Source organism: Rhinoraja longicauda, chromosome 5, assembly GCF_053455715.1.
Source record: "Rhinoraja longicauda isolate Sanriku21f chromosome 5, sRhiLon1.1, whole genome shotgun sequence".
In the NCBI taxonomy this organism is placed as follows: domain Eukaryota; kingdom Metazoa; phylum Chordata; class Chondrichthyes; order Rajiformes; family Arhynchobatidae; genus Rhinoraja; species Rhinoraja longicauda.
Window position 1 is genome coordinate 6,878,192 of NC_135957.1, and position 25,375 is coordinate 6,903,566.

Consider the following 25,375-nt stretch of genomic DNA (forward strand, 5'->3'; position numbering starts at 1 on the left):
TTGGTTGACAGACAGAAAGCAAAGAGTGGGGATAAATGGGTCCCCTTCAGAATGGCAGGCAGTAACTAGTGGGGTACCGCAAGGCTCGGTGCTGGGACCGCAGCTATTTACAATATACATTAATGACTTGGATGAAGGGATTAAAAGTACCATTAGCAAATTTGCAGATGATACAAAGCTGGGTGGTAGTGTGAACTGTGAGGAAGATGCTATGAGGTTGCAGGGTGACTTGGACAGGTTGTGTGAGTGGGCGGATACATGGCAGATGCAGTTTAATGTGGATAAGTGTGAAGTTATCCACTTTGGTGGTACGAATAAAGACGTACAGACGTACAGGTATGTAGGTTAATTGGCTGGGTAAATGTAAAAATTGTCCCTAGTGTGTGTAGGATAGTGTTAATGTACGGGGATCACTGGGCGGCACGGACTTGGAGGGCCGAAAAGGCCTGTTTCCGGCTGTATATATATGATATGATATGATATGAATAGAAGGGCAGATTATTATCTGAATGGTGTCAAGTTAGGAAAAGGGGACGTACAACGAGATCTGGGTGTCCTAGTGCATCAGTCACTGAAAGGAAGCATGCAGGTACAGCAGGCAGTGAAGAAAGCCAATGGAATGTTGGCCTTCATAACAAGGGGAGTTGAGTATAGGAGCAAAGAGGTCCTTCTGCAGTTGTACAGGGCCCTAGTGAAACCGCACCTGGAGTACTGTGTGCAGTTTTGGTCTCCAAATTTGAGGAAGGATATTCTTGCTATTGAGGGCGTTCAGCGTAGGTTTATTGGGTTAATTCCCGGAATGGCGGGATTGTCATATTTTGAAAGACTGGAGCGACTAGGCTTGTATACACTGGAATTTAGAAGGATGAGAGGGGATCTTAACGAAACATATAAGAGGCAGGAAGTATGTTCCCAATGTTGGGGGAGTCCAGAACCAGGGGCCACAGTTTAAGAATAAGGGGTAGGCCATTTAGAACAGAGATGAGGAAAAACTTTTTCAGTCAGAGAGTTGTGAATCTGTGGAATTCTCTGCCTCAGAAGGCAGTGGAGGCCAATTCTCTGAATGCATTCAAGAGAGAGCTAGATAGAGCTCTTAAAGATAGCGGAGTCAGGGGGCATTGGGGAGAAGGTAGGAACGGGGTACTGATTGAGAACGATCAGCCATGATCACATTGAATGGTGGTGCTGGCTGGAAGGGCCGAATGGCCTCCTCCTGCACCTATTGTCTATTGTCTATTGTTATTCCTTGGAGCGCAGGAGGCTTAGAGCTGTTCTTCTAGAGCCGTACAAAATCGTGAGGAAATAGGGTGGATGCACAGAGTTTTTTTACCCATGATCGGGGAATCAAGAACCAGAGGACATAGATTTACGTTGAAAGGGGAAAGATTTAATTGAGAGGTGGGAGTGTGGAATGAGTTGCCATAGGAGGTAGTTGAGGCAGTTACAATAAATGTATAAAATTATGAGAGGCATAGATAAGGGAGGCTGTGAGAAACTTTTCCCAGAGTGTAAAAATCACAGACCACACATAGCTTTTAAGGTGAGAGGGGAACGTTTGGAGATGATGTGCGGGCAGCTATTTTACGCACAGGGTGGGTGGATAGCTGGAACGCTCTGCTGGAGGTGATGTTGAAGGAGATTCAATAGTGGACATTTAGAGAGTTTAGCAACACGCTCTCTCGCTGTTCCCCCTCTGTGATTCCTCCTGCCCTCCTACTCTCCCACTGTCTCCACCTATATCCTTTCTTTGTCCCACCCCCCCTGACATCAAGTCTGAGGAAGGGTCTCGACCCGAAACGTCACCCATTCCTTCTCTCCAGAGATGCCGCCTGACCTGCTGAGTTACTCCAGCATTTTGTGATACCTTTTAGAGAATTCTATATAGGCATGTGGATATGCAGCCAATGGAGCGATATGAAGCGTGTGCAGGCAGATAACGTTTGGTTTCGGCATCATGTTCATTGTGGGCTGAAGGGCCCGTTCTTGTGCTGTACTGTTCTATGTTCTAATAACATTATTTCAAGTATCAACAGCTCCGGCTCTCTGCTTCTCCACTGCCGAGCATGCCTGCACAGTTTGGGAGCGCTCAGCTCACGCAAGGAAGATTGATCCTGTGCTGAACACAAGCTGTCCACAAGCAGTGGATGCATGAAACCTACCATAGAAACATAGAAAATAGGTGCAGGAGTAGGCCATTCGGCCCTTCTAGCCTGCACCGCCATTCAATATGATCATGGCTGATCATCCAACTCAGTAGCCTGTACCTGCCTTCTCTCCATACCCCCTGATCCCTTTAGCCACAAGGGCCACATCTAACTCCCTCTTAAATATAGCCAATGAACTGGCCTCAACTACCTTCTGTGGCAGAGAATGCCACAGACTCACCACTCTCTGTGTGAAGAAATGTTTTCTCATCTCGGTCCTAAAAGACTTCCCCCTTATCCTTAAACTGTGACCCCTGGTTCTGGACTTCCCCAACATCGGGAACAATTTTCCCGCATCTAGCCTCTCCAACCCCTTAAGAATTTTATATGTTTCAATAAGATCCCCCCTCAATCTTCTAAATTCCAGCGAGTACAAGCCTAGTCTATCCAGTCTTTCTTCATATGAAAGTCCTGCCATCCTAGGGATCAATCTGGTGAACCTTCTCTGTACTCCCTCTAAGGCTAGAATGTCTTTCCTCAGATTAGGAGACCAAAACTGCACACAATACTCCAGGTGCGGTCTCACCAAGGCCCTGTACAACTGCAGCAGGACCTCCCTGCTCCTATACTCAAATCCTCTTGCTATGACCTGCTGAGTTACTCCAGCATTTTGTGATACCTTTAGAGAATTCTATATAGGCATGTGGATATGCAGCCAATGGAGCGATATGAATCGTGTGCAGGCAGATTAAGGTTGGTTTCGGCATCATGTTCATTGTGGGCTGAAGGGCCCGTTCTTGTGCTGTACTGTTCTATGTTCTAATAACGTTATCTCAAGTATCAACAGCTCCGGCTCTCTGCTTCTCCACTGCCGAGCATGCCTGCACAGTTTGGGAGCGCTCAGCTCACGCAAGGAAGATTGATCCTGTGCTGAACACAAGCTGTCCACAAGCAGTGGATGCATGAAACCTACCATAGAAACATAGAAAATAGGTGCAGGAGTAGGCCATTCGGCCCTTCGAGCCTGCACTGCCATTCAATATGATCATGGCTGATCATCCATCTCAGTATCCCGTACCTGCCTTCTCTCCATACCCCCTGATCCCTTTAGCCACAAGGGCCACATCTAACTCCCTCTTAAATATAGCCAATGAACTGGCCTCAACTACCTTCTGTGGCAGAGAATTCCACAGATTCACCACTCTCTGTGTGAAAAAAAACTTTCTCATCTCGGTCCTAAAAGACTTCCCCCATATCCTTAAACTGTGACCCCTTGTTCTGGACTTCCCCAACATCGGGAACAATCTACCTGCATCTAGCCTGTCCAACCCCTTAAGAATTTTGTAAGTTTCTATAAGATCCCCCCTCAATCTTCTAAATTCCAGCGAGTACAAGCCGAGTCTATCCAGTCTTTCTTCATATGAAAGTCCTGCCATCCCAGGAATCAATCTGGTGAACCTTCTCTGTACACCCTCTATGGCAAGAATGTCTTTCCTCAGATTAGGAGACCAAAACTGTACGCAATACTCCAGGTGCGGTCTCACCAAGGCCCTGTACAACTGCAGCAGAACCTCCCTGCTCCTATACTCAAATCTTTTTGCTATGAATGCCAACATACCATTCGCTTTCCTCACTGCCTGCTGCACCTGCATGCCTACTTTCAATGACTGGTGCACCACGACACCTAGGTCTCGTTGCATCTCCCCTTTTCCTAATCGGCCACCATTCAGGTAATACCTAATCGGCCACCATTCAGATAAATAAACAAAGACTGACAACATCTACCTGCTCTCTGGCATTGCACCTCCTGGAATCAGAAGAGCTGTAGCCAATCAAAAAGAACGCCTCAGACAATCAGAGGATGAAAAACACCCCCTACATGACCACCCTTTGCTACCTCAGCGTTTGAAATCACGCAGGTTTCCTCTCTTCTGTCCGTCCCCTGGACTGCAGTGCATCGTCCAGAAGGCTCAAACTCTGGGAAGAGAGACTAGAGAAATCTCCGGAAGACATTCACATGGCAATCGATCCCTCTGAGAAACTCCCATCAGGTTCCGACCAGCCGTGGATAACCTGGCCCAGTCTCAACAGACTGTGGACAGGCGTGGGGAGGAGCAAATCGAACGTGCTGAAGTGGGGATATACTGACGATGCGGCAGACTGCGAGTGCAGACGGGGCCTCCAGACTATGGAACATCTCCTGAGCTGTGACGTGCTGCTTGACACACGCACTGTAAAGGGTCTTGCAGAGGCCAACGACGTGGCACTAAAATGTGCTCACTATTGGCAAACAGTTGGGTGACGACACGAATAATTACATAAAAGTGTCAAGAGTGCACATGTACTAAAACGGAACAATGAAATTCTTAAGGTATTTATTCACAAAATGCTGGAGTAACTCAGCAGGTCAGGCAGCATCTCAGGAGAGAAGGAATGGGTGACGTTTCGGGTCGAGACCCTTCTTCAGACTGAAATTCTTAAGATAGACACAAAGTGCTGGAGTAACTCATAGTGGATCAGGCAGCAGCTTAGTTTAGTTTAGTTTAGTTTAGAGATACAGCGCAGAAACAGGCCCTTCGGCCCACCGAGTCCGCACCGACCAACGATCCCCGCACATTAACACTACACGCACGACACACCAGGGACAATTTTTACATTTGCCCAGCCAATTAACCTACATACCTGCACGTCTTTGGAGTGTGGGAGGAAACCGAAGATCTTGGAGAAAACCCGCGCAGGTCACGGGGAGAACGTACAAACTCCGTACAGACAGCGCCCGTAGTCGGGATGGAACCCGGGTCTCCGGCGCTGCATTCGCTGTAAGGCAGCCACTCTACCGCTGCGCCACCGTGCCGCCCCGTAGTCAAGATCAACACAGACATTGTGGGCTGATGGGCCCGTTCTTGTGCTGTACTGTTCTATGTTCTGATAACATTATTTCAAGAGTCAAGAGTCAAGAGTGCATATGTACTAAAACGGAACAATAAAATTCTTAAGATACACACAAAGTGCTGGAGTAACTCAGTGGGTCAGGCAGCAGCTTAGTTTAGTTTAGCTTAGAGACACAGCGCAGAAACAGGCCCTTCGGCCCACCGGGTCCGCACCGACCAGCGATCCCCGCACACTAACACTATCCTACATACAACGAAGGACAATTTACACTTATACCAAGCCAATTAACCTACAAACCTCTTTAGAATGTGGGAAGAAACCAGAGCCCCCGGAGAAAACCCACGTGGTCACAGGGAAAATGTACAAACTCCGTACAGACAGCACCCGTAGTCAGGATCGAAGCTGGGAATCTCTACCGCTGCGCCACCATGCCACCCTGTCTCTGGAACAAAAGGCTGGGTGACGTTTCGGGTCGGGATACTTGTTCAGCCTCAGGACTGAAGAAATTCTTACACGCAGCAGCACAACAGGCCTGTAAACACACTCCACAAAAGATAATATTTTAAACAAACATTAAAAAAAAGGAAGTTCAATAAAAAACCCAATGTAGTGAATTGTCCCTAGTGGTGTAGGGTGATGTCAATGTGCAGGGATCACTGGTCGGTGTGGACTCGGTGGGCCGAACGGCCTCTTTCCGCACTGTACGTCCAAACAAACAAACGAACAAGGGGCATTGGTGAGGCCGCACCTGTAGAGGTCTCCAGTACCGTCTTGGTCACCATGCATTAGGGGAGATGCCATTAAGCTGGAAAGGGTGTCGAGAAGATTTCGAGGATGTTGCCAAACTTGAGAACCTGAGCTATGGGGGAGAGGTCGAGCAGGTTAGGACTCTATTCCTTGGAGCTGCAGAATGATGAGGGATGATCTTATAGAGGTGTACAAAGTCATGAGGGGAATAGCTAGGGTGAACGCAGTCTTTTCCTCAGAGTAGGGGAATCGAGAACCAGAGGAGCCTCACTAGGTGAGGGGAAAGATTTAATAGGACCCTGAGGGGTAACATTTCCACACAGAGGAACACAGTAGAACGAACACAGAGAACACAGTACATAAACAGAAAACAAAAAGGCATTTGGACAGGTACATGGATAGGACAGGTTCAGAGGGATATGGGCCAAAGGCAGGCAGGTAGGACAAGCGTAGATGGGGAGTCTCGGTTGGAGTTGGGCTTAAGAGCCTGCTTCTGTGCTTGCTATTCAACAAGCTAGATGCAGGAAAAATGTTCCCAATGTTTGGGGGAGTCCAGAACCAGGGGACACGGTCTAAGAATAAAGGGGAGGCCATTTAAAACTGAGGTGAGAAAAAACTTTTTCACCCAGAGAGTTGTGAATTTGTGGAATTCTCTGCCACAGAGGGCAGTGGAGGCCAATTCACTAGTTGAATTTAAAAGAGAGTTAGATAGAGCTCTAGGGGGCTAGTGGAATCAAGGGATATGGGGAGAAGGCAGGCACGGGTTACTGATTGTAGATGATCAGCGTTGAATGGTTGAATCAGTCTGAAGAAGGGTCTCGACCCGAAACGTCGCCCATTCCTTCTCTCCTGAGATGCTGCCTGACCTGCTGAGTTACTCCAGCATTTTGTGAATAAATACCTTCGATTTGTACCAGCATCTGCAGTTATTTTCTTACACTAGCGTTGAATGGTGGTGCTGGCTCGAAGGGCCAAATGGCCTCCTCCTGCACCTATTTTCTATGTAACAACCGAAGGCATCTCGTGCATTTTCAGTGCGGCCCAGCTGGGGGTGTGTAGCAGGGACAGGAGGCCTTCTGTGGCCCAGCCACCCAGTGTGTATTGAGGTGAGACAGGACAGTTTCAGTTGCCCACCTCAACAATAAGACGTGGATTGTCCGGTGATGATATCTGCTCTGGCCATCAATAATTGGACAATTCTCATGCGCAGGACTGATTAGGTTTCTTCCTGCCTTCGCAGTCAACCCTTTAACGTTAATCAGCTGCTAATGTGCCCCTCTGCAACCAGGCGAGGCAGGGGGAAGGGGAACGTAGACATGGGAACAGCTACTTCCCAACAACCATCATCCTCGTGTACACTAAAAGGGAAAGAAAGATAGATTCATAGAAACAAGGTGCAGGAGGAGACAATAGACAATAGACAATAGATGCAGGAGGAGGCCATTCAGCCCTTCGAGCCAGCACCGCCATTCAATGTGATCGTGGCTGATCACTCTCAATCAGAACCCCGTTCCTGCCTTCTCCCCATACCCCCTCACTCCGCTATCCTTAAGAGCTCTATCCAGCTCTCTCTTGAAAGCATCCAACGAACTGGCCTCCACTGCCTTCTGAGGCAGAGAATTCCACACCTTTACCACTCTCTGACTGAAAAAGTTCTTCCTCATCTCCGTTCTAAATGGCCTACCCCTTATTCTTAAACTGTGGCCCCTTGTTCTGGACTCCCCCAACATTGGGAACATGTTTCCTGCCTCTAATGTGTCCAATCCCCTAATTATCTTATATGTTTCAATAAGATCCCCCCTCATCCTTCTAAATTCCAGTGTATACAAGCCTAGTCGCTCCAGTCTTTCAACATACGACAGTCCCGCCATTCCGGGAATTAACCTAGTGAACCTACGCTGCACGCCCTCAATAGCAAGAATTTGGTCCTTCGAGCCACACCGCCATTCAATATGATCATGGCTGAAGAAGGGTCTCGACCCGAAATGTCACCCATTCCTTCTCTCCTGAGATGCTGCCTGACCTGCTGAGTTACTCCAGCATTTTGTGAATAAATACCTTCGATTTGTACCAGCATCTGCAGTTATTTTCTCATCCAATATGATCATGGCCGATCATCCAAAATCAGTACCCCGTTCCTGCTTTCTCCCCATAACCCCTTGATTCCTTTAGCCCTAAGAACTAAATGGGCGGCACGGTAGCGCAGCGGTAGAGTTGCTGCTTTACAGCGAATGCAGCGCCGGAGACTCAGGTTCGATCCCGACTACGGGTGCTGCACTGTAAGGAGTTTGTACGTTCTCCCCGTGACCTGCGTGGGTTTTCTCCGAGATCTTCGGTTTCCTCCCACACTCCAAAGACGTACAGGTATGTAGGTTAATTGGCTGGGTAAATGTAAAAATTGTCCCTAGTGGGTGTAGGATAGTGTTAATGTGCGGGGATCGCTGGGCGGCACGGACTTGGTGGGCCGAAAAGGCCTGTTTCCGGCTGTATATATATGATATGATATGATATGATAAATTGAACTCTCTCTTGAAAACATCCAGTGAATTGGCCTTCCGTGGCAGAGAATTCCACAGATTCACAACTCTTGATTCTAGATTAGTGTGGGTTACAGGGGTTATGGGGAGAAGGCAGGAGAATGGGGTTAGGAGGGAGAGATAGATCAGCCATGATTGAATGGTGGAGTTGACTTGATGGTCCGAATGGCCTAATTCTGCTATCACTTATGACATGATGATTACAAACACCAACTAAACTACGAGACTTAGTTGCACTAGGGACTGTGGGCTTTTGCTTTGCATTAATATTGGGATATTTTTCTAATGTATTGAACTGACTTTGTTTGTGTTAACTATTGAGTTCTATGTTTACTGTGCATATGATAAGCGTTCGATGGCACTGGGCCTGCACTCGCTGGAGTTTAGAAGAATGAGGGGAGACCTCATTGAAACGTACCGAATTGTGAAAGACCTGGATAGAGTGGATGTGGAGAGGATGTTTCCACCAGTGGGAGAGTCCAGCACTAGAGGGCACAGCCTCAGAATAAAAGAAGGTACATTTAGAATGGAGATGAGGAATTTCTTTAGTCGGGGGAATTCATTTCCACAGACGGCTGTGGAGGCCAAGTTGTTAGGTATTTTTAAACAGGAGAGTGACAAGTTCTTGATTAGTAAGGGCGTCAAAGGTTATGGGGAGAAGGCAGGAGAATGGGATTGAGAGGGATAACTAGATCAGCCATGATTGAATGGTGGAGCAGTCTCGATGGGCCAAATGGCCTAATTCTGCTCCGATGTCTTATGATCTTACAGGCCCATAACCAAAAACAAGTGACCCACCAAAAAGCTACCTATCCGTGCTCTCCAGAGATGCTGCCTGACCCATCTGAGATACTCCAGCACTTTGTGTCTTAGTTTGTATACCAGCCTTCTGCAATTCTTTGTTTCTACAAACACAAAAACTACAAACAGGGTGCTGAATCTGTGGGATTCTTTGCCACAGAAGGCTGTGGAGGCCAAGTCAATGGATATATTTAAGGCAGAGATAGATAGACTTCTTGATTTGTACAGCTGTCAGGGGTTATGGGGAGGAGGCAGGAGAATGGGGTTAGGAGGGAGAGATAGATCAGCCATAGACAATAGACAATATTGGACAATATATAGACAAAGGAGGAGGCCATTCGGCCCTTCAAGCCAGCACCGCCATTCAATGTGATCATGGCTGATCATTCTCAATCAGTACCCCGTTCCTGCCTTCTCCCCATACCCCCTGACTCCGCTATCCTTAAGAGCTCTATCTAGCTCTCTCTTGAATGCATTCAGAGAATTGGCCTCCACTGCCTTCTGAGGCAGAGAATTCCACAGATTCACAACTCTCTGACTGAAAAAGTTTTTCCTCATCTCAGTTCTAAATGGCCTACCCCTTATTCTTAAACTGTGGCCCCTTGTTCTGGACTTCCCCCGACATTGGGAACACGTTTCCTGCCCCTAACGTGTCCAACCCCTTAATAATCTTATACGTTTCGATTATTGAATAGTGTAGACTTGATGGGCCGAATGGCCTGATTCTGCTCCTATCACTTGTGACCTTATGACACTTGACTTCTTGATCTCTGGCTCAGGTTCACAGAGGGCACAAAGTGAGAATTTTGCCAGGGAGTTGTCGGGAGAGTCTGGGCCCCGAGGTGACAAAGGCACAGATGGGAGAGACAGAGGGGGTTGGACAGAGGCAGTGACAGAGATGGACAATGTCTCTTCAAGGTCGTAGAATGCAGCCGCTCCCAAATGGTGAGCACTTGCCCATTCACACAGGATTGTCTTAATTCCCCCATCTCGTTAAACCTCGCCTTTGTTCTCCAGGTCTGCTCAGCTTCAGCTTTTAGACCAACAGAAGATTGGTCCTCCTTGTCCCACTTTCCCCATAGAGTCATAGTGTGGAAACAGGACCTTCGGCCCAACTTGCCCCACGCCGACCAACGTTTCCCAGCTACACTAGTCCCATCTGCCTGTTTGGTCCATATCCCTCCAAACCTGTCCTATCGGAATGGCGGGACTGTCGTATGTTGAAAGTCTGGAGCAATTAGGCTTGTATACACTGGAATTTAGAAGGATGAGGGGGGATCTTATTGAAACATATAAGATAATTAGGGGATTGGACACATTAGAGGCAGGAAACATGTTCCCAATGTTGGGGGAGTCCAGAACAAGGGGCCACAGTTTAAGAATAAGGGGTAGGCCATTTAGAACGGAGATGAGGAAGAACTTTTTCAGTCAGAGAGTGGTGAAGGTGTCGAATTCTCTGCCTCAGAAGGCAGTGGAGGCCAGTTCGTTGGATGCTTTCAAGAGAGAGCTGGATAGAGCTCTTAAGGATAGCGGAGTGAGGGGGTATGGGGAGAAGGCAGGAACGGGGTACTGATTGAGAGTGATCAGCCATGATCACATTGAATGGCGGTGCTGGCTCGAAGGGCTGAATGGCCTCCTCCTGCACCTATTGTCTATTGTCAATCCATGTACCTGTCTAACTGTTTCTTAGACATTGGGATAGTCCCAGTCTCAACTACCTCCTCTGGCAGCTTGTTCCATACACCCACCACCCTCTATGCGAAAAAGATACCTCTCGGATTCCTATTAATTCGTTTCCACTTCACCTTGAACCTATGTCCTCCGGTCCTCGATTCCCCTACTCTGGGCAAGAGATTCTGTGCATCTACCCGATCTATTCCTCTCATTACTTTATACACCTCTGTAAGATCACCCCTCATCCTCCTGCGCTCCAAGGAATGGTATCCCAGCCTGCTCAACCTCTGCTCAACAGCTGAGACCCTCTGGTCCTGGCAACATCCTCGTAAATCCTCTCTGTACCCTTTCCAGCTTTCCTAAATATGTTCAGATTTCCAGCATTTTAAAGTTCAACCCCATTGAGTCCCTCGTACCTGTGTGTTAAACTCCTCCAAATCTCCACATCACCCCAAGGTATCACGAAACGCTGGAGTAACTCAGCGGGTCAGGCAGCATCTCAGGAGAGAAGGAATGGGTGACGTTTCGGGTCAAGACCCTTCTTCAGACTGATGGTCACCCCAAGGTCTCCGCACCCAGCAGCCACAGAGAGACACCCTAGAAGGCCTCTGAGACCCAGGAGGACGTTCAGCCCGTCCACAACGACTTAATAGTCTTCTGCAGATGCGCCTTAGAAACTCGTCCACGCCGACCAACATGCCTCATATCTGAGCTTGTCCAATTTGCCTGCGTTTTGCCCATATCCCTCTCCTACTTGTCCAAATGTCTTTTAAATGTTGTTATAATACCTGCCTCAACGACCTCATCTGGCAGCACATTCCCTATACCCACCACCCTGTGTGTGGAAATGTTACCCCTCAGGGTCCTATTAAATCTTTCCCCTCACCTAGTGAGGATCTGTCCGGTTCTCCATTCCCCTGCTCTGAGGAAGACTGCGTTCACCCTACCTATTCCCCGTGTGATTTTGTACACCTCTACAGCACCCCTCTTCCTCCTGCGCTCCAAGGAATAGAGTCCTAGCCTGCCCAACTTCTCCCCATAGCTCAGGCCCTTGAGTTTGGCAACATCCTCGAAAATCTTCTCGACGTCCTTTCCAGCTTAATGGCATCTCCCCTAATGCATGGCGACCAAAACTGTACAGAATACTCTTACATGTGCGGCCTCACCAACATCTCGTTTGGATATACAGCGCGGAACCAGGTCCTTTGGCCCACCAAGTCTGCACCGACCAGCGATCCCTGCACATTAACGCTATCCTACACACACGAGGGACAGTTTACACTTATACCAAGCCAATTCACCTACAAACCCGTATGTCTTTAGAAGGTGGGAGGAAACCCCCTGAAGATCTCGGAGAAAACCCACGCAAGTCAGGGGGAGAACGTACAAACTCCGCACAGGCAGCGCCCGTAGTCGGGATCGAACCTGTAAGGCAGCAACTCTACCGCTGCGCCACCGTGACGCCCTACACCGTGACTTGCAAGACCGTGGCTGTGGAATTCTCTGCCTCAGAAGGCAGTGGAGGCCAATTCCCTGGATGCTTTCAAGAGAGAATTCGATAGAGCTCTTAAGGATAGCGGAGTCAAGGGATATGGGGAGAAGGCAGGAACAGGGTACTGATGGTGGATGATCAGCCATGATCACAGTGAGTGGTGGTACTGGCTCGAAGAGCCGAATGGCCTCCTCCTGCACCTAGTGTCTATTATGTAATGTCCCAACTTCCATTGTAAGAAAATAACTGCAGACGCTTGTACAAATCGAAGGTGTTTATTCACAAAATGCTGGAGTAACTCAGCAGGTCAGGCAGCATCTCAGGAGAGAAGGAATGGGTGACGTTTCGGGTCGAGACCCTTCTTCAGACTTTGTACGCCTCTCGCCGAAGAAGGGTCTCGACCCGAAACGTCACCCATTCCTTCTCTCCTGAGATGCTGCCTGACCTGCTGAGTTACTCCAGCATTTTGTGAATAAACACCTTCGATTTGTACCAGCATCTGCAGTTATTTTCTTACCCAACTTCTATGCTCAGTTCCCCGAATGGTGAAGACCGTTGATTTTGCAACTCCAAGAAGGTCAAGAAAAGGGGTTAAAGCAAGTAACATGAAGTAGACCCACCACACCACTATTGTGAATTGATTCAATATATACTTTAATTCAGGTTTATCTACAAATATCATACATACATTGAAATGTGGGCACAGACACATTGATATCCAGATATTCCCAGCAGAGCGAGAGTGCTCGAGGAACAAGTGCCCTCTTGGCATTGAGGCAATTCATGACCACCGACCTCAATCTGAGCCGGCGGTCCACATTGCAAGGCCACTTCCTAAACAACCCATTCTTAAAGCTCCTTGGAAGGGTTCAAACTCACCCTCCCCTTCAACGCAACGCGGAGGGTCACCCAAGAACAAAGCGGCCATGTTGGAACCAACATGGGCGTCACGTTTGGTTAATAACGCCCCTCTGATCAGCACCAAAGGGGGTACAAAGCGTTGGCGTAGGGGGAGTGGAGCAACTCAGCGGGTCAGGCTGCATCTCTGGAGGACATGGATAGGTGACCTTTCGGTCCTGACCCGAGACGTCGCCTACCCATGTCCTCCAGAGATGCAGCCTGACCCGCTGAGTTACTCCAGCGCTTTATGTCCTTTTTGTTTGTAAACCAGCCCCTGCAGTTCCTCTTGAGCTGGAGGGTAAGCCGGTCGTACTTCCCTCCCACTGGCCCCTTCTCTCCCGTACAAACACCCGTCTTTGAGGAGCCCTGCAGGCTAAAATAGAGAACCCCTCGTAATCCCCTCCCTTCAACCACACCTACATTTCTCGGCATTCCTTCCGCCTTTGAAATTAGCCAGCGTCCTGCGTAAAAAATACTATTGTATAAAAAAAATGACTGTACAGTACCATTTAAGTGCTTCCAGTGTCCTCTGATGGGGCATCACCCAGCAGTGCTGCCTTTAGTCAGGGTGGCCTGACCCCTGAATCAGTCCCCGGTGGATGTCTAACTGGGCAGGAGCAGAGAGACAAAGAGCTGGAGGAACTCAGCGGGTCGGGCAGCATCTGTGGAGGGAAGGGTCAGACTCTGTGACGGGTCGGGACCCGACCTGATCAGACTTCCTCTGGTCAGTCCCGACCCTAAACGTCACCTGTCCATGTTCACTACAGGTGCTGCCTGACCCGCTGAGTTCCTCCGGCACTTTGTGTGTTTTTGCTCCAAGATTACAGCATCTGCAGTTCCTTGCGTCCACCCCTTCCACAGATGCCGCCCAACCCGCTGAGTTCTTCCACACTCATTTGTGCTTTGCTCGTGGTTCCAGCATCCCTGTCTCCGGGGGGGAAAAGCCTGTCGAGGGAAGCAAGGACCAAGTCCCAAGGACCCGTTGGGAAGTTGGGAAAGTCCCTGGAGAGTGTTCACGAGGCTGCAGACACAAACGACACAACCACTTCCCTGATCCAAAGCAGGGAATTCGGCATCTCGACCCAACCAGGATCTCGACCCGAGACGCCATCTTGTCCATTACGCTGGCCCGCTGAGTTCCTCCAGCGCTTTGTGCTTTGCTCCCACTGCAAAGGTGGTTCGACTGACAACAAACCACCCCGGGAGTAAGTCAGCCCTTGACAACCCCATCCCCTGACCCAGCACCTGCCCAGGGCAACCCCAGTTAGGTCATCACCTCAAGAGTCTCTCCCGCAAAGATGGATGCGGTCGGACATTTCCAGAGCTTGGAAGGACGTCTACGACCACTCCATCTTATTGAGCTGGTTGGGGCACAATCAGATCTCAGCGATGTATGTCTCCCTACCTGCCTGCAGGGGAGGCCATCGGAGAGGTGGTGGGGCTGTAGGGGGAGGAGAGGCCTGCCGGTAACCGTGGCGACCGGGCCTGGGGAGCATCAGGAGTCAGGGACCCCGGGTCAATGGTGAAAGGTCGGTGTCGCCACCCACCCCCAAACCACCTGAGGTGGGTCTAGATGAGGGAGAGGTTGTCCACGCTGCAGGCACATCTCTCCGTGACCATGTTGGGGAACTCGGCCACCTCGATCTCGGTGTAGTCTCCCCTCTTCACCAGGTACATGACGGGCAGCGAGGCGCTCTCTGCCGCCGAGCACCTCCTCTCCCCGTAGGCGAAGGGCAGGGGGGGCTGCCTGCACCCGCCCACACAGCGGTAGGCCTGGTAGCCCGGCGGCTCGATGATCCAGTACTGGGTCCAGGCCAGCTCCCGGAAGTTGATGAAGTACTCCTGCCGGCAGCAGGCCCCGCTCCTCCGCGACCGGCCCCCATCACAGTCCCCCGCCGACCTGAAAGCAAGATGGCACCACCGTTAACCCAACCACACCACGGCTCACATCATTCTCCATTAGGGTTGCTCCCAAAAGGTGATGTCACTGCCCCACGTAACCTCACCCAGTCAGCGGCCACCTGCTCCCGCTCCACCAATGGCGGCCGCTTGGGCCGGGAGGTGGGTTGCTATGCAACCTCCATTAGGCGGCACCCGGGCCTACAGCGCCCCCCAGGCCTAATACGGGACAAGGGCGGTTCCGTATGGGACGAACCAATTTAGCCCAATATACAGGATGCCCCGGCTAATACGGGACAGTTGGCAACCCTATTGTTGATACAAGGCTCAGGAAGTCAGATTGTAGGGTTGGGTGAGAAGGCCTGGATAGAGTGGATGCGGAGAGGATGTTTCCACTGGTGGGAACGTCTAGGACCAGAGGTCACAGCCTCAGAATTAAAGGACGAACCTTTAGAAAGCAGAGGGGGAGGAGTTTCTTTAGTCAGAGAGTGGCGAACCTTTAGATTTCATTGCCACATAAGGCCGTGGAGGCCAAGTCAATGGATATTCTGCTCCCATCATCACTTATGAACATATTGCAGGTTTCTAAGACTTATGGCCAGGCGTGCAGTTTTAGTTTAGTTTAGAGATATAGTGCGGAAACAGACCAGCGTCTGACCGTGGGGATGCCTGTGCCGTGTATGGGGGGGTTGGGGGCCTCACCAGCGTCTGACCGTGGGGTGCCTGTGCCGTGTGTGGGGGTGAGGGGGGGCCTCGCCAGCGTCTGGCCGTGGGGATGCCTGTGCCGTGTGTGGGGGTGAGGGGGGGCCTCGCCAGCGTCTGGCCGTGGGGATGCCTGTGCCGTGTGTGGGGGTGAGGGGGGGCCTCGCCAGCGTCTGACCGTGGGGTGCCTGTGCCGTGTATGGGGGGGTTGGGGGCCTCACCAGCGTCTGACCGTGGGGTGCCTGTGCCGTGTATGGGGGGGTTGGGGGCCTCACCAGCGTCTGGCCGTGGGGATGCCTGTGCCGTGTGTGGGGGTGAGGGGGGGCCTCGCCAGCGTCTGGCCGTGGGGATGCCTGTGCCGTGTGTGGGGGTGAGGGGGGGCCTCGCCAGCGTCTGACCGTGGGGATGCCTGTGCCGTGTGTGGGGGTGAGGGGGGGCCTCGCCAGCGTCTGACCGTGGGGTGCCTGTGCAGTGTGTGTGGGGGTTGGGGGCCTCACCAGCGTCTGGCCGTGGGGTGCCCATGCAGTGTGTGGGGGTGAGGGGGGGCCTCGCCAGCGTCTGACCGTGGGGATGCCCGTGCAGTGTGTGGGGGTGAGGGGGGGCCTCGCCAGCGTCTGACCGTGGGGATGCCCGTGCAGTGTGTGGGAGGGGGGCCTTGCCAGTGTCTGTCCGTGGGGTGCCCGTGCAGTGTGTGGGTGGGGGCCTTGCCAGTGTCTGTCCGTGGGGTGCCTGTGCAGTGTGTGGGGCCTCACCAGCGTCTGTCCGTGGGGTGCCTGTGCAGTGTGTGGGGCCTCACCAGCGTCTGACCGTGGGGATGCCTGTGCAGTGTGTGCGGGGGCCTCACCAGCGTCTGTCCATGGGGATGCCTGTGCAGTGTGTGGGGGTGAGGGGGGGCCTCTCCAGCGTCTGACCGTGGGGATGCCTGTGCAGTGTGTGGGGGTTGGGGGCCTCTCCAGCGTCTGACCGTGGGGATGCCTGTGCAGTGTGTGTGGGGGGGGGGTCCTCGCCAGCGTCTGTCCGTGGGGATGCCTGTGCAGTGTGTGGGTGTACGGGGTGGGGGAGAGACGTACCCGTATTCGTTGAAGTTGAGGGTGTGGAGCACCAGCTCGGGCTTTCCGTGCGGACGGTCGGCGTGGTCCTGGGGGGCGAAGCGGACGAGCTTGGCGACGTCGGCGGCGTGCCGGCCTGGGCGCTCGGCCTCCACCCACAGCTCCAGGGACATCCGGTCGCCCTGACTCCTCTGCCAGTAGTGGACCGCCTGGGTGACATCGAACATCTTCCAGCCCGAGTCCAGGATGGGGACCAGCCTTTGACGGGGAGAAGACACAGGACGGGACACGTCAGCCAAGGCACCAAGACATGGGTTGCAGGTGGGTTAATGGGAATCCGAGGGGTAACCTTTTTTACACAAAGGGTGGTGGGTGTAATGGGACGTGCTGCCAGTGGAGGTAGTTGAGGCAGGGACTATCGCGACATTTAAGAAACATTTGGACAGGTCGATGGAAAGGACAGGTTTAGCGGGATATGGGCGAAATGCAGGCAGGTGGGACTAGTGTAAGTTTGTTTAGTTTAGAGATACAGCGTGGAAACAGGCCCTTCGGCCCAACGAGTCCGGGCCGACCGGCGATCCCCGCACATGAACACAATCCTGTACCCACGAGGGACATGTGGATGGGACATGTTGGTGGATGTGGGCATTGGGCCGAAGGGCCTGTTTCCACACTGTGACTAGGGCTCTCTATGACTATAGGCTCAGATATAGGGAGTAGGAGGATGGGGTAGAGGTTTCGGGGCTGGGGGGGGGCTGGATTTCTACTGGGGAGAGTGCAGTGGGGAGAATGTATTGGGATCGGGGTGGGAAGGTCATGAGGAGAGAGGGACACATCAGAGGGAGTGGTGTGGGGGAGAGATGGTCCAGGGGGTGGGACGGAGTGATGGAACCTCTGTGGTGGTGGGAGGGGGAGAAGTTTGACGCGGCGTGGGGGAGAGAAGGTCTGATGGGGAGAGTGGAGGGTCTATCAGATGAGAAGGAGGGGGGGGGGATGTTTGACAGGGATAAGCAGATGGGGTGGCAGGATGGTGCCAGAACCTCTGAGAGAGGGGTGGGTGGGGGAGACATGCGGTGGGGATGGGGACATCAGAGGTGGTAATGTGGGGAGGTGGAGATCTGACGGGAAGGAGGATGGAGGGATATCTGATGTAGGGGGGAAGACCATCTGGTGGGGAGGGAGGGTAGATCAGATGGAGGGGGCAGGGCGGAGAGGTTTGATTGGCGAATGGCGAGCAGGTCTGATGGGCATGGGAAGGATGGGGCAATGGGGAGAAGATCAGATGGAGTGGGAGGTGGGAAGATGTTTGATGGGACATCAGGATGTCTGATGGGGAGATGGGGCGGAGAGGTCAGATGGGGAGAAGGTCAGATGGGGAAGAGGTCAGATGGGGAAGAGGTCAGATGGGGAAGAGGTCAGATGGGGAGAAGGTCAGATGGGGAAGAGGTCAGATGGGGAAGAGGTCAGATGGGGAAGAGGTCAGATGGGGAAGAGGTCAGATGGGGAAGAGGTCAGATGGGGAAGAGGTCAGATGGGGAAGAGGTCAGATGGGGAAGAGGTCAGATGGGGAAGAGGTCAGATGAGGAAGAGGTCAGATGGGGAAGAGGTCAGATGGGGAAGAGGTCAGATGGGGAGAAGGTCAGATGGGGAAGAGGTCAGATGGGGAAGAGGTCAGATGGGGAAGAGGTCAGATGGGGAAGAGGTCAGATGGGGAAGAGGTCAGATGGGGAGGTCAGATGGGGAAGAGGTCAGATGGGGAGAAGGTCAGATGAAGGGGGCATCAAATGGAGAGGGTGGTGGGGAGGTGTTTGGTGCTGCGGAGATAGGTTTGGCCATTCTCTGATTGTCCATCAGGTTTCTCACGGGGGATGGCCGGGCGAGGACTTGGGTGTCCTCACCAGGTGAGGCCTCCCAGGTGAGGTGGGGGTGGGTCAAAGCCTGGCAAGTGACAGGTAGATTCAGGTGAGTGGGTGGAGTCATTGACAGAGGGTGGAGGTGAGCAGGAGGGTGTCAGGTGTGGAGGAGGTGGAATGTAAAGGCAGAGGGAGGGAGGGAGGGATGTGGGTGGGAGGGGAGGAGCTGTGTGTCCTTACCTGGAGTCTATGAGTGAGGAGGTGTTGCTGCCATCAGCCAGGGTGCTGACCCAGTACACACTGACCCTGGCGTTGGTGACGGGGCGTCCGTGCCTCCGCGGGGGCAGCTGTGCCGACCGCACGCCTTTCTTGAAGAGCTTGAGCTCGGCCATGGTCACCTCGCTGTTGTGTGGGATCAGGCCCTTCATGTCGAACACCAGCCTCTGCCTGCTGGGGTCCGTGTACACCACGTCTCCCGTTGTGTCTGGGGGGGGGGGAGAAGCGGCCGACACGTCACGTCACACTTCCACCCTCAACATCTCCCTCTCTCGTGGAGTCACACAGCACGGAAACACACCCTTCAGACCAACTCACCCACGCCCACCAACTTGTCCCATCAACACCGGTCCCACCTGCCCTGCCCGCATTTGGCCATGTCCCTCTAAACCTTTCCTATCGATGTACCTGTCCAAATGTCTTGTAAATGTTCTTATTGTACCAGCCTCAACTACCACCTCAGGCACCTCGTTCCGTAAACCCACCGCCCTCTGTGAAAAAATTGCCCCTCGCGTCCCTATTACATCTTTCCCCTCTCATATTAAACCTGCAGACAATATAAGGCACTCAGTGGGTTAGGCCGCATCTCTGGGGAACATGAATAGGTGACGATTCTTCTTCAGACCCATGCCTTCTAGTTCTCCCCGCTTCTGTCCGGCAGAAAGTACAGAAGCTTGAAAGCGCGCACCACCAGACTCAGGGACAGCTTCTTCCCCTCTGTTATCAGGCTTCTGAACGGCCCTTCCATAAGCTAGGGTACTGTCCGATTCACCTCTGCCCCATTGCGGACATTGGACGTTGTCTGTAGAACTGGTGCGCTACAATGCTGAGAACTATATTCTGCACTCTGTATCTCCCCCTTTGCTCCACCTATTGTACTGGAGTTTGACTTGATTGAATTTATGTGTGGTATATCTGTTTAGACAGCACACAAAACAAAGCTTGTCACTGTACTTGTTGAGGCAGGTACCATAACAACGTTTTAAGACACCTGATGCAGAAAGTGCTGGAGTAACTCAGCGGGCCAGGCAGCATCTCTGGAGAAAAAGGATGGGTGACATTTCAGGTCGAGACCCTTCCTCAGACCTTCAGAGATGCTGCCTGTCCCGCTGAGTTACTCCAGCATTTTGTGCCTACCTTCAGTGTAAACCAGCATCTGCAGATCCTGCCTGCACATCGATGTATTTAGTTTAGTGATACAGCACGATGTATCCTACACTACCCACCATCCTCTGTGCGAAAAAGGTTGCCCCTCAGGTTCCTATTAAATGTTCCGCTCTGACCTTAAACCTCTGGTTCTTGATTCCCCTACCATGGCTAAAAGACTCTATACATTCACCCTATCTATTCCCCTCGTGATTTTATACACGTTTATTATGATCACCCCTCAACCTCCTGCGCTCCAAGGAATAAAGTCCTAGCTTGCCCAACTTCCCCGTATAGATCAGGCCCTCCAAGTGCTGGCATCATCCTTGCAAATCTTCTCTGCATTCTTTCGATACGTATAAGATTATTAAGGGGTTTGGACACGTTAGAGGCAGGAAACATGTTCCCAATGTTGGGGGAAGTCCAGAACAAGGGGCCACAGTTTAAGAATAAGGAGTAGGCCATTTAGAACTGAGATGAGGAAAAACTTTTTCAGTCAGAGAGTTGTGAATCTGTGGAATTCTCTGCCTCAGAAGGCAGTGGAGGCCAATTCTCTGAATGCATTCAAGAGAGAGCTGGATAGAGCTCTTAAGGATAGCGGAGTCAGGGGGTATGGGGAGAAGGCAGGAACGGGGTACTGATTGAGAATGATCAGCCATGATCACATTGAATGGTGGTGCTGGCTCGAAAGGCTGAATGGACTCCTCCTGCACCTATTGTCTATTGTCTATTGTCTATTGAAGGGCCAAATGGCCTCCTCCTGCACCTATTGTCTATTTCCAGCGTAACGATATCCTTCCTACAGCAGAGTGACCAAACCTGAACACAATACTCCAAATGTGGCCTCACCAATTTCTAGTACAACTTCAATGTAACATCTCAACTTCTACAATCAATACTCTGACTGATGACAGCCAATGTACTAAAAGCCTTCTCGGTACAACTGAGCCATCCCGACTGTCATGTGCTATGGAGACACAGAGAACAGCAGATGCTGGAATCGTGGGCAAAACACAAAGTGCTGGAAGAACTCGACGAAGTCAGGCAGCATCTGTGGAGGGGATGAAAAGACATTTCGGGTCGAGACCCTTTTTCAATCTCACGTTCTATGCCCCAGCTAATGAAAGCAAGCATCCCAATTGTCTAAAGAAGGGTCCCCACCCGAAATGCCACCTGCCTATTCCCCCATTTTCTCCACAGATGCTGCCTGGCCCACTGAGTTCCACCAGCTCCTTGTGTTTTGCTCAAGATTCCAGCATCTGCAGTTACCTGCGTCTCCATCCTATCTGCCCCCTTCATTTGCCTACCCACCCGGGAAACTATCATCAGGCATCTTTGCTGAAAATAGAAAGATTAGGCATAGAAACAGGCCCTTCAGCCCACTGAGTCTATGCCGACCATTAAGAATCCATTTTTACATCAAACCCCACCTTCTGATCAAGCCCCCTCCTCCCCACCCCATTCCAAAGATTCTACCATTCAACTACACACGAGGGGCAGCTTACAGAAGCCAACCTCAATTTACAAGTTCACAAGTTATAGGAGTAGAATGAGGCCATTCGGCCCATCGAGTCCACTCCGCCATTCAATCTCAGCCTCCTAATCCCATTTCCCTGCCTTCTCCCCACAACCCTTGATACCCGTTCTAATCAAGAACTTCTCTATCTCTACCGTAAAAATATCCAATGACTTGGCCTCCACAGCCCTCTGTGGCAATGAGTTGCACAAATTAACCGCCCACTGACTCAAGAAGTTCCTCCTCAACTCCTTTCTAAAAGAGCGCCCTTCAATTCTGAGGCCCTGACCTCTCCCACCAGTGGAAACATCCTCTCCACATCCACTCTATCCATGCCTTACAGATTTACAGATGCCTCACAGCACCAGAGACCCGGGTTTGATCCCGACTACGGGTGTTGTCTGTACGGAGTTTGTACGTCCTCCCCGTGACCTGCGTGGGTTTTCTCCGGGTGCTCCTGTGTGTGTGTTAATTGGCTTAGGTGAAATTGTAAATTGCCCCGAGTGTGTGTGTGTTTGACAATAGACAATAGGTGCAGGAGGAGGCCATTCGGCCCTTCGAGCCAGCACCACCATTCAATGTGATCATGGCTGATCATTCTCAATCAGCACCCCATTCCTGCCTTCTCCCCGCACCCCCTGACTCCACTATCCTTAAGAGCTCTATCCAGCTCTCTCTTGAATGCATTCAGAGAATTGGCCTCCACTGTCTTCTGAGGCAGAGAATTCCACAGATTCACAACTCTCTGACTGAAAGTTTTTCCTCATCTCCGTTCTAAACGGCCTACCCCCTTATTCTTAAACTGTGGCCCCTGGTTCTGGACTCCCCCAACATTGGGAACATGTTTCCTGCCTCCAACGTGTCCAACCCCTTGATAATCTTATACGTTTCGATGGTGCTAGTCGGGGCGGACTCGGTGGGCCGAAGGGCCTGTTTCCGCGCTGTGTCTCTAAACTAAGTCTAGGAGTGTCTTACAGATGCAGTGCTAAATCGTGAGTTATCTGTGCATTCCGGGCAGTACGGGGACGGCGGCTGCCTTTGTCATTCGCACAAAGCTGTGAATCACCGGACAATTCACAGCTTCGAGGCCAGCAGAGCCCTCAGACAAGGCTGAGAAAACACATTTAGAGGCAACTGATTAGATTTATACACAAAAGCAAAGCAACAGGAGAAACTAAACATCCTTGCAAGTGGCTGGACTGATTATAGACACAAGGTAGAAGACAAACACACACACACAAAAAATGCTGCAGTAACTCAGCGGGTCAGGCAGCATCTCAGGAGAGAAGGAATGGGTGACATTTCGGGTCGAGACCCTTCTTCAGACTGAAACGTCGCCCATTCCTTCTCTCCTGAGATGCTGCCTGACCTGCTGAGTTACTCCAGCTTTTTTTGTGTGAATAAAAAACGTCTTCAGAGAGGAGTAAGGAAGTAAGTCTGAACAATGGTCCCGTCTCCAAACGTCACCCAGACATGTTGTTCAGAGAGATGCTGCCTGACCCACCCACTGAGTCACCTTATGTCTTATGTTTGTGGAGACATGATATTCTTGATTAGCACGGGGTGTCAGGGGTTATAGATCAGCTATGATCGAATGGCGGAACAGACTCGATGGGCCAAATGGCCTGACTCTGCTCCTCGAACTCACGAACAAGGAACTGCAGATGCTGCTTTACAAAAAAAAACAAAAGGGCACAATGTGCTGGAGTAACTCGGCGGGTCGGGCAGCATCTCAGGAGAACATGGGGAGGTGCACAGTTTCTACCCAGCTGTTATCTCTGGATAATTCACTGGATGTTCTCAAGATAGAGTTAGATTTAGCTCTTGGGGCTAAAATAATCAAGGGATGTGGAGAACATGCACTGATTGAGAATGATCAGCCATGATCACATTGAATGGCGGTGCTGGCTCGAAGGGCCGAATGAATGGCCTCCTCCTGCACCTATTGTCTATGTTTCTATCAGGCAACTGAACCATCCCACCACAACCAGAGCGCAGTGCTGAACTACTGTCTGCCTCTTTGGTGACCTTCAGACTATCCTGGATCGGACTTCGCTGGCTTTACCTTATTCCCTTGTCTGAAGGAGGGTCTCGGCCCGAAACATCACCCATTCCTTCTCTCCTGAGATGCTGCCTGACCCGCTGAGTTACTCCAGCATTTTGCGTCTACCTTCAATTTGAACCGGCATCTGCAGTTATTCTCCTACGCTTGTTCCCTTTATCATGTCGTCTACTACACACTGTAGACGGCTCGACTGTAATCACGTACTGTCCGCCGACTGGTTAGCACGCATCCACGGTACACAGGGCAATAAACTGAAGTGGATGGAGAGGATAGGAGAGAGGAGAGGAGAGGAGAGGAGAGGGAGAGAGAGTTGTGAATCTGTGGAATTCTCTGCCACAGAAGGTAGTTGAGGCCAGTTCATTGGCTATATTTAAGAGGGAGTTAGATGTGGCCCTTGTGGCTAAAGGGATCAGGGGGTATGGAGAGAAGGCAGGTACGGGATACTGAGCTGGATGATCAGCCATGATCATATTGAATGGTGGTGCAGGCTCGAAGGGCCGAATGGCCTACTCCTGCACCTATTTTCTATGTTTCTATGTTTCTAGGAGAGGAGAGGAGCTAGATAGAGCTCTTAAGGATAGCGGAGTCAGGGGGTATGGGGAGAAGGCAGGAACGGGGTACTGATTGAGAATGATCAGCCATGATCACATTGAATGGCGGTGCAGGCTCGAAGGGCCGAATGGCCTCCTCCTACACCTATTGTCTATGGAGAGGAGGGGAGAGGAGAGGAGAGAGGAGAGGAGAAACATAGAAAATAGGTGCAGGAGTAGGCCATTCGGCCCTTCCAGCCTGCACCGCCATTCAATATGATCATGGCTGATCATCCAGCTCAGTATCCCGTACCTGCCTTCTCTCCATACCCCCTGATCCCTTTAGCCACAAGGGCCACATCTAACTCCCTCTTAAATATAGCCAATGAACTGGCCTCAACTACCTTCTGTGGCAGAGAATTCCACAGATTCACCACTCTCTGTGTGAAGAAAAACGTTCTCATCTCGGTCCTAAAAGACTTCCCCCCCCTTATCCTTAAACTGTGAACCCCTGGTTCTGGACTCCCCCAACATCGGGAACAAGAGGTACCGCTGGCTTACCTGCGTTGCCGGGGATCCCCCGTAGGATGCCGGCCAGGCTGGGCAGCTCCCTGCGCTTCCTCTCCGTCTCCTTGTGGAGTCTCAGCATGGAGACGTACTTGGTCCTCAGGTGCCGGGGCACCACGGCCGCCTCCAGGTCCCTCTTGGTCAGGCGCGGAGCCTCGGACAGCCCCAGCCCCCTGAGCACACCCTCCCTCGCCACCTCGTCCAGCAGCGGGTCGCAGCGGACCAAGAGCACCCACATGGAGAGGAGCCACAGGGACCCCAGGCTCACCGCCTTCCACAACCCTGGCATTCTGCTCTCACTCTGCCTCCTTACAAACAAATCCCAGTGGACAGCCTGCTGAATCTGCACAGACTGGTGTGTGAAGAGCTCCCTCCACTGCCCCTCTGCTTATAAAGGGCCAGACCGCCCCTGATCTCCTCCCTCCAGACAGGGCTGGATACACAAACGTTGAAAGGAGGTGGCAGCACTTCAAAGTGTCCGGGGGGTTTCAAGATGTGACACGACTGGGACACTTTCCACCCTGGGCAAGAAATCCTCCTGGGATTAACTCAATCAGTCTGAAGAAGGACTGTTTGAATGCTGCC

The 25,375-nt window shown here is 51.6% G+C and overlaps 1 protein-coding gene across 1 annotated transcript; it reads right to left on the bottom strand.

Annotated features, from left to right (window-relative positions):
- Window positions 1-14,316: 14,316 nt before the first annotated feature.
- Window positions 14,317-25,028, bottom strand: LOC144593862 (left-right determination factor 2-like). Its single transcript, XM_078399982.1, has 4 exons — window positions 24,785-25,028; window positions 18,931-19,174; window positions 16,859-17,095; window positions 14,317-15,087 (listed from the first exon to the last, which is right to left on the bottom strand). The coding sequence occupies exons 1-4, from the start codon at window positions 25,026-25,028 to the stop codon at window positions 14,757-14,759; spliced, it is 1,056 nt and encodes a 351-aa protein (XP_078256108.1). The 3' UTR covers window positions 14,317-14,756.
- Between the last annotated feature and the right edge of the window lie 347 nt (window positions 25,029-25,375).